The 9,992-nt window shown below is 43.7% G+C and overlaps 1 protein-coding gene across 2 annotated transcripts in view; it reads right to left on the reverse strand.

The window, feature by feature from the left end:
* Positions 1 to 9,992, reverse strand: part of LOC143482607 (kinesin-1 heavy chain-like) — a 30,091-nt gene extending 20,099 nt beyond the window's left edge. The window contains exons 1-11 of one of the 2 annotated variants that reach the window (XM_076981004.1): positions 9,706 to 9,992; positions 7,654 to 7,741; positions 7,453 to 7,526; positions 7,243 to 7,347; positions 7,094 to 7,142; positions 6,703 to 6,758; positions 6,002 to 6,089; positions 4,914 to 5,038; positions 4,478 to 4,582; positions 3,781 to 3,926; positions 3,248 to 3,396 (exon numbers count right to left, since the gene is read on the reverse strand). In XM_076981004.1, the coding sequence (XP_076837119.1) occupies positions 3,248 to 3,396; positions 3,781 to 3,926; positions 4,478 to 4,582; positions 4,914 to 5,038; positions 6,002 to 6,089; positions 6,703 to 6,758; positions 7,094 to 7,142; positions 7,243 to 7,347; positions 7,453 to 7,526; positions 7,654 to 7,741; positions 9,706 to 9,831 (1,111 nt within the window). In that variant the 5' untranslated portion in view covers positions 9,832 to 9,992. The remainder of the gene's footprint in view (positions 1 to 3,247; positions 3,397 to 3,780; positions 3,927 to 4,477; positions 4,583 to 4,913; positions 5,039 to 6,001; positions 6,090 to 6,702; positions 6,759 to 7,093; positions 7,143 to 7,242; positions 7,348 to 7,452; positions 7,527 to 7,653; positions 7,742 to 9,705) is intronic. The other variant, XM_076981003.1, reaches the window with a different exon arrangement.

The raw sequence follows: 9,992 nt of genomic DNA on the forward strand, positions 1-9,992 counted from the left end.
CATGCGCATTAGAACTGGTAGGCAGGACAGTATCTCCACCAGAGCATGCGCATTAGAACCGGTAGGCAGGACAGTATCTCCACCAGAGCATGCGCATTAGAACCGGTAGGCAGGACAGTATCTCCACCAGAGCATGCGCATTAGAACCGGTAGGCAGGACAGTATCTCCACCAGAGCATGCGCATTAGAACCGGTAGGCAGGACAGTATCTCCACCAGAGCATGCGCATTAGAACCGGTAGGCAGGACAGTATCTCCACCAGAGCATGCGCATTAGAACCAGTAGGCAGGACAGTATCTCCGCCAGAGACCGTATCTCCGCCACGACATTCGTTAGGATACGCCCACCAGTATAGACGGGGTCACGCATACGGACTGTGCTTCACTGAACTTGATTTTCAGCAGAATCTTGCTACAAATTACAAATTGCTATACAATGACGACTGAAATGACCTACACAAAGTAGGAATCTTGTAAGTACACATTTTCACTTATATTATATTTGAACTTACGATTAGATATGACTTGGTATCATCTAGGAAACATGAATTGCAGTTATTAAGCGAATTAACCAACCTTAAATAACTGACTGTACGTGTGTTAGCTAAAATAAGCTAAGATAAACTAGCTGAGTTAACCTCTGCTGTGTTTAGCTTTTAACATTTCTAGCTAGCCAATTCTTTTATATATTAAGCTAATGTTAATCCGAAGTGTTAGCAAGCTAGCTATGTAAGTTTAGCTTGTAAAATTGATTAGGGAGCTAGATCTAAAGTTAGATCGCTAACATAGCAAATGTTAACTTACTGAAGTGGAATGGCAGTGAACTAAGTTATGACAATGTAATGTAATGTAATGTAATGTAATGTAATGTAAGGTAATGTAATGTAATGTAATGTAATGTAAGGTAATGTAATGTAATGTAATGTAATGTAAGGTAAGGTAATGTAATGTAATGTAATGTAAGGTAATGTAATGTAATGTAATGTAAGGTAATGACAAAAAGAAGAGTCATCCTTCAGTTTTCGGGGATTCGATTATTCACGCATTTCCCGCCAATAGCGCATGCTATTAACTATGATATGAAGTATTAGTATTGGTGTTGGTTATTCGTTGTGGTATAAAGACACTTTTGACGTTTTACAAAATAAACAAAGGTAAAAGGTTTTAATACTGCTGTCGAGAGTTTTGCTGTTGAGGGCAGGGGTGCAGATGGCACTGGGGACGGGGGGGGCATGTCCCCTCCAGATTTATATTGACCCCATCCGAAATCTAGCATCTACAAGCATATATATATATATATATATATATATATATATATATATATATATATATATATATATATATATATATATATATATATATATATATATATATATTGTACAGCTTGGTCCCCCTCACTTCAGAATTTCCATCTGCGCCCATGGTTGAGGGCGTTCACGTTTGAGCGTCTGGTATTAAATCAACGCAGCTATTAACTGTCAATCACCTTATCGCCACACCCCTTTAAGTAACACTTAATAACTTCTATAAAATCTGTTTATCGTAGAGAAAAACACTGGGAGAGATACTAACGCAATGGGGTCTTATAGAATTGACAAAATATAATTGCTCAAAAAACTTTTTACATGTAATAAAAATTCAAAGTTTCTTGTCCGGCCTGTTCACTTACATGGGAATGGGCGGGGTTAAAAGTTGTACTGCAGCCAGCCACTAAATCAAATCAAATATATTTGTATAGCACTTTTCACAACATATGTTGTCACAAAGCGCTTTACAGGATTTACAAGGTTAACAATACTATGGGTCCAAATCCCTAATGAGCAAGCCAAAGGCGACAGTGGCGAGGAAAAACTCCCTATGATGGTGGGGAATAGGGAGAAACTTCGGGAGGACCAAGACTCAAAAGGGAACCCATCCTCCATTGGGCGGCCCGTTAACACACAAATTACACAAAAAGAAATTATATAGACTAATACACAAGTTAAAACTAAATCACACAATCAGGCTAAGTATAAGGTAACTAGAATGAAAGAGGGCAGCTGACACACGGAGGCTCCACTTTTCACTCGTGTCGTCCCGTCCACGTCTCTGATTGCTACCCGTATTTTCCGGACTATAGCCGCTACTTATTCCCTCACGCTTTGAACCATGTGACTTATAATGAGGTGCGGCTTTTCTGCAGATGTTTCTTCACCCGTCAGGGGTGGAGCAGAAACTTAATCAGGTGATAGGACAAAGTTATAAATTAAAGAAAGTGCTCATTTTCATTTAGCACATGCAAGCAGCATTGTTTTTCAAACAAATGCGTGCTGAATTCAGAGTCCCCTCGTTTGCACACGCATAAAGAAGCTACAGATGATATTATGGAGTTACAGTGATTATAACTTAGTTCATTGAGCACTCTAGTTTTGTACTAACTAGATATTTAGACATAATACTGCTGTAATACTGCGAAGTTGTGGTCAGAGTTGAACTTCGGTATAGCCAGTGTGTATTTTATTTTAAAAACACCCATGAGTGTGTCATTGGACATAGATAATGTCGTTTGCTGTGATGGATAATTAAAGTCTACCTCTTATTTATGCATAGAAACGTAAATCGACAATATAATATGTAGCGTCTTTATGCGGATAAACGAGGGGAGTCAGAATTCGACACAACACTGGCTGAAAGCCAAAACTGTCGCACGTGAAATGCTACAGGCACCGTTCAGAAACTGATCAGTTCATTTATGTTCAGTTAAATGTGTTCAGTTCAGTAAATATATGCGGCTTTTAGTCCGGTGCAGCTTATAAAAGATTTTTTCATTTTTTAAAAAACTTTGTAGGTGCAGCTTATATTGAGGTGCGCTGTATAGTCGAGAAAATATGGTACTTCCTGACACGGCTCCTTTCTTTGGTAAAAGTTCCGTTGGGGCATCATCTTTTACTTCAATGTTTGGTAGAATTTGTGGTTCAGAACATCCCTAATTTTCAGCAAGCTAAATTTGCGCTCTGTTGCATGTGTGCTTAGTAGCGCAGCAATAAAAAGTGTCCCTTAAGAAACAATTAACGACCAGGTTGTGTTCCGGACACGTGAATGTTATTTAAACCGGTGTGGCCGGTTTATGAAAAATTCTTATGATAACAAAAATAAACACCAGTTTTCAGTGCGAACCGGTATACCGCCCAGCACTAGCGTACCTACACCCGAAAAGCTCACATAGGTACGCGTGTGTGTGTGTGTGTGTGTGTGTGTGTGCATCTCACCACTCCTCCAGCGGTTCAGTTCCTTCTCCAACCAGCTGATGGCGCTACGCAGGGTTTTGCTTCTCTCCTTCTCTTTCTCATACTTCTTTTTCCACTGCTCCGCCGTTAGCTCCACATTCACACACACTGTGTTCTTAATTGTCTTTGCCCTGCGCACAAGCACACACAGTTAGGCACAGTTGTGTTGGTTAGGTTTAAAAGCTTCATGATTTATTTAATCATGTTTAGAGTTAAGGGTTAGGGGTTAGTGTTAGGGGTTAGTGTTGGGGGTTAGTGTTAGGGGTTAGTGTTGGGGGTTAGTGTTGGGGGTTAGTGTTGGGGGTTAGTGTTGGGGGTTAGTGTTAGGGGTTAGTGTTGGGGGTTAGTGTTGGGGGTTAGTGTTGGGGGTTAGTGTTAGGGGTTAGTGTTGGGGGTTAGTGTTGGGGGTTAGTGTTGGGGGTTAGTGTTAGGGGTTAGTGTTGGGGGTTAGTGTTGGGGGTTAGTGTTGGGGGTTAGTGTTAGGGGTTAGTGTAGGGGTTAGTGTTAGGGGTCACCTCTGTCCAAACATCAGTGTAGATTTGGTCTCAGCCTCATTGTAGCTGGAAGGAGAGCAGCAGATGACGATTGTGGTCCTGCAGTTCCCACCCAAAGAGTCCTGGAGGATACGAGTCATCTTACTGTCCCTGTAGGGCACGTACGACTGAGAGAGAGAGAGAGAGGGGGGTGGAGAGGGAGAGAGAGAGAGGGGGTGGAGAGAGAGAGAGAGAGAGGGGGGTGGAGAGAGAGAGAGAGAGAGAGGAGAGAGAAAGTTCCATGAGGTATGAAGGGACCTCTGACAGCACTCTTACCATCACCTCTCAAAAAAACAACAGCGAACAAAACAGTTAACAGACAGTTAACAGACGGATAACAACGTAAACAGAAAGACGGATAACAGACAGACGGATAAAAGACAGACATACAGATAACTGATTTAACAGACAGATAACTGAGTTAACAGACAGACAGATAACAGACAGACAGATAAAAGACAGACAGTTAACAGACAGACAGTTAACAGACGGTTGACAGACAGTTAACAGAGTAAACAGACAGACAGTTGAGTTAACGGACACAGTTAACAGAGATGTTAACAGACAGACGGTTAACAGAATTAACAGACAGACGGTTAACAGAGAGAGACGTTAACTCTGGAATGCTGACAGTGCTACGTGTAATGCGAGACGTGCTTGTCTAGAGGGAGAGACTGACCGATCCCTCAGCCAGGGCAGAGATGACGTTTCCCAGTGAGGACAGAGACTTGTTGATGTTTTTGGCTTCATCCAAAACTGCACCTTCAGCTCCTGTTTTACTCACCTGTTGAAACAGCACATGAGCTCCTGCACTTTGACCACGCCCCCATCAACCATGCCCCTTTGACCACGCCCCCATCCACCATGCCCCTTTAACTCCACCCCATCAACCATGCCCCTTTAACCACTCCCCCACACTCAACACACACACACACCCACACTCTCTCTCTCACACACACACAAACACACACACACTGTCTTTCTCATAAACACACACACAAACACTCACACATTCTCTCTCACGCACACACACACACAGACAAACACTCTCTCTCACACACACATGCACACCCACACTCACACAAACACACCCACACACACTCCTCCCCGTATACCTTCTCACTTCCTGCCAGGTCCACCAGGAAAAGTTTGCCACTGAGTTTCTGCTCTGTTTGTGTGTTTTCCTGTTTCACGTTTATCAGGAAAATACTGTGACTCCTGGAGCTGTGTTCATTCATATCTGACACACACACACACACATATATATATATATAAATATACATATTTACATATACACACCCACACACACACATATAAATACTGTGACTCCTGGAGCTGTGTTCATTCATATCTGACACACACACACACACACACACACACACACACATATATATATATAAATATACATATTTACATATACACACCCACACACACACATATAAATACTGTGACTCCTGGAGCTGTGTTTATTCATATCTGATACACACACACATACACTCATACACACACACACTCATATACACACTCATATACACACACACTCACAAACACACACTCACAAACACACTCATACACACACACACACACACTCATACACACACACATACACACACACACTTATACACACACATTCATACACACACACTCATACACACACACTCATACACACACACTCATACACACACACTCATACACACACACTCACAAACACACACTCATATACACACACACTTTCATACACACACACGAGTGTGTGTGTGTGTGTATAAGAGTATGTATATGAGTGTGTGTGTTTGTGAGTGTGTGTGTATAAGTGTGAGTGTGTGTATAAGTGTGTGTGTGTATAAGAGTGTGTATATGAGTGTGTGTATATGAGTGTGTGTGTGTGTGTATATGAGTGTGTGTGTGTGTTTATGAGTGTGTGTATGAGTGTGTGTGTGTGAGTGTATGAGTGTGTGTGTGTGTTTGTGAGTGTGTGTGTATAAGTGTGTGTGTGTGTATGAGAGTGTGTGTGTGCATGTGTGTGCACATGTGTATGTGAGTGTGTGTTTGTATGTGTGTGTGTGTATATGTGTATGTGCGAGTGTGTTTGTGTGTGCGTGTTTGTGTGTGCGTGTTTGTGTGTGCATGTGTGTGTGTATGTGTGTGTGAGAGAGAGTATGTGAGTGTGTGTGTATGTGTGTGTGTGTGTGTGTTTTCATACTGGTCACTGCTACATGTCTGTTGGATTTGCCCTCGTCGATGGTGTCCATCACCTCTTCTGGACTACACACAAACCTCTCAGTGCATCCCTGAAATGACAGCAGTGTTGTTAAATGCTGAATGTACACATGAAGCCAGAGAGTCTGAATCAGTGTTATAACCACTCTGTAAACGAGCGACGACATCACTCAGGGTCAGGTGGTCCCACGCTGACGAACCAGCCCCAACTACCAGTGATGACATCACTCAGGGTCAGGTGGTCACACGCTGACGAACCAGCCCCAACTACCAGTGATGACATCACTCAGGTCAGGTGGTCACACGCTGACGAACCAGCCCCAACTACCAGTGATGAAATCACTCAGGGTCAGGTGGTCACACGTTGATGAACCAGCCCCAACTACGAGTGATGATCGTCTTCTGATGGAGCACTAAAACTCATGAACATCTTTGTGTATTAACCCTCCAACACCAAACACAAACAAACACGCGCGTGTTCTGCTCATCCTGCCAGGAACACGCTACTTCCCAAAGGTGCAGGTGTCTTATAACGTAGACCGAGTTCAGAGTGACTCAACTCTCCTTCACCTCCAGAACAACCATAAAACTGAATTCTATTCACACTAATTCACACTACACTGTGCCGGGCATAATTGCACCACAGGAACATTTAATCTGTGTACTGTGTACTCCATACATCACCTTTACATATGGAACTCTGTTCTTGTCTTCATGTACAGATAAGTTAGTCTTTGACACTGAAACAGAGGCGCACACACACACACACACACACACACACACACACAGGAAGGAGTCACTGTACTGCAATTAATTACTAGTTTGCCTTATTAATACTTATTCTCCAATACCACAGCAATACAGCCTGGTGTATTTGATAATACAATCGGAATGTGTGTTAGTAATTACAAAATTAACTAAATTAACAAACGGGTTATAGAACATAAGTGTCAAAGTCAAGGCCAGTGGCCCATGTCCGGCCCGTAATACAATTATATCTGCGACATCGGACTGCTACATTCCTGCTGTAGAACATCTAACTTTAAAGACCAAAATCAGCATGACAAACACTTACCATCCAGCAAGTCACGAATTTTATCCAGATAGATCTCAAAATATGAAACCTACCAATAGAATGAAGTACATATTACTACAAATCACACACACACACACCAAGACAGAGAGAAAGGAAGATGGAGAGAGAGAGATCCAATGATAACTTACCTTGATGTGAAACTCAAGGTTTTCATCCATAGAATAAATGTAGTTAAAAATGTCCTGCACTATTCTGGGAATAATGCCCATAGAGTCTGTGTCATGGAGGTGGCCCTGAACATGACAGTGAAGGAAAACAGATAAATCACCTCAGACACAAACTCCAAAACACCAAGACAACAAAAGCATCTTTACACGGATGAATCTTTCAGTTCTCACCTCCATTGTATGTGTTTTGCCTGAAGATGTTTGCCCATAAGCGAATATGGTCCCATTGTAACCCTCTAGAACATCTGTGAACATGGAGGCCACAGACACGGTTCAGTTCCTGTGCTTTAATGCAACTGGTCTGAAGAGGAACATGCAGTTCTATGCTCCTGCCAGCAGGGGGAGTATGGCGTGGCGTGAGGAGAGAGGTACCTTTCACAATCCTCTGGGCACAAGCATTATATACTTGCTCTTGAGTTGTGTTGGACTGGAACACTCTATCAAATACAAAAGGTTTACCCTGTAAGAGCACACACACACACACACACACACACACACACACACACACACACACACACACAGTAGTGAACATAAACCACAAAACAATGCCTTGGCAAGGTGAAACAGCTTTTGAAGCAATCTTTAATTTCCATGTTTGAGATGCCTCCCTACTTAAAGCTTGTTTGTTTACATAGAAAGCAGTTTAGCTTAAATGTAAATGTCAAATTAAAATATCTATCCACACTGGGACCACTTCATTGGTCTTAGCACCATTTGACTAAACACCGTTCAGATCTCTGCACCCCATTAGTGTCTGCAGCTCAGGCAGTGTGGATCACATCAGAGAGGAGAATGGGTCCAGTGCTCAGGTTTGGGTGGGACCGCCACTAGCTACCGCACCATCATTCCTTCCACAGTGCCCATAGCTAATGAACACAAGGGTTCATTTTCATACTTTATCAGCTCGTCCTACAGAGTTGTTCGTTCCTGCCTTCTGGGCATGTCTGATTGGTTAGATAAAACTGCTCACTGGGCTTGATTGGTTCGTGACATTTACAAGGTCACTCAGCTGACACAGTGTGAGGAAGCAAACAAACCCATGAGCAATAAAAACACAGACTTGGTTCACACTCACGCCAACACCAGGAGCGTTGAAGCTGATGTCATTCTACATAACACTTTTTTTAACACCAACTCCAAAGCAAATGTTGGGCTTGTTTGTTCAAAAACATTGTGGCATTTCTTGGTTTGTATATTTCTAAATAAAATTACCCATTGATCACTGGTTGTTTCTGAACACAGAATCACTGATTAAAACTGGGTGGTGGACCACTGGTGATACAGCCATGGTACTGACATGTTACTGACATGTTAGTGACTGTTTTAGACACTAGACAGGGACACGACACTTTATGGGTGTGGGGGGTTGTAGGGCCACCTAACAGAGAAAATGTCTAGTCAAATGTATCTCTACGTTTCTGCAGTTTAATACAATGGGAACTGCCATTTTAGCATAATATATAAATATATGTGTGTGTTTCTTTATCTTTGGTACACATTCATCAACACGGGAGCTTGAGGTGTGGAGTGTATGGTGTGTGGAGTGTAAGGTGTGTGGTGTAAGAGGTGTGTGGTGTAAGAGGTGTGTGGTGTAAGAGGTGTGGTGTGTAATAGGTGTGTGGTGTGTTATAATGTGCGGGGTGTAATAAGTGTGTGGTGTAAGAGGTGTGGTGTGTAATAGGTGTGTGGTGTGTAATAGGTGCGGGGTGTAATAGGTGTGTGGTGTAAGAGGTGTGGGGTTAATTCCATCAGAATAAGGCAGGACGCCGTCCGGTACGTGCGGGATTAGTTCCGCCCTTCGTCTGCTCGTCCGTGCTTGACGTTACACTAGTGTTACCGGCGGGGTGAATGTGGTAGCTGCTGGGGGTGAGCTGGGCAGGTTCAGCTGCTAAATCTGCCGTTGGGGTAACTGTTGGTGTGCGGCCTGTACCGTTAGATGCGGTGGTGTAAATACCCCACACGGGTAAATAACCCGGTATGTGTGTGCGGCTGGCTCGGTCACTTTAGTTGCCCTCAACTGCAGAAAACACGAGTTTTTGCCCCGTTAAAACACACCGACAGTCTTACAGCTGCGCAGGTAATATTTGTTCACCATTAAGACCCAGTTAACGACGAGCGGAACAGTTATACAAGTTATTTGAGTTATTTGAGTGATCTGAGTGATTTGAGTTATCTGCGTTACTTGCGTGATTTGAGTTATCTGCGTTATTTGAGTGATCTGCGTTATTTGAGTGATCTGCGTTATTTGAGTGATCTGCGTTATTTGAGTTGTTTGAGTGATTTGAGTGATCCGAGTTATCTGCGTTATTTGAGTGCAGCTCAGGCGACACACTGCTTGACGTCTTCCCGGCTACGCTAGTTAGCCACTTAGCCAACACTAACACTAACGTTCCGGTTACCGGAGAACCGAGCGGCGCCACGTACCCCGATGAGGACGGTGTCGTCTCCCTGGAAGCGGGCGACGTATCGGTCCCCCCGGTCCACCTCGGCGCCGTTCAGCGGCCTGAAGCGACACATCACTTTGATGCTGCACTCCGCCGGGTCCGCCATCTTCGGCCTCGGAACCGCGGCAGATCCGGCAGGGAACGTGACCGGGAGACGGGAAACGGGACGGAACCGCGCCGAGCCCACTCGGTGACAACGGGTGACTCCCGGATCGAGAGCCCGTTAGAAGGAACAGTTCCCCGCGGAAGACGGTCACTTCCTCCCCA

The sequence above is a fragment of the Brachyhypopomus gauderio genome, chromosome 19 (genome assembly GCF_052324685.1).
Source record: "Brachyhypopomus gauderio isolate BG-103 chromosome 19, BGAUD_0.2, whole genome shotgun sequence".
NCBI classification, from domain to species: domain Eukaryota; kingdom Metazoa; phylum Chordata; class Actinopteri; order Gymnotiformes; family Hypopomidae; genus Brachyhypopomus; species Brachyhypopomus gauderio.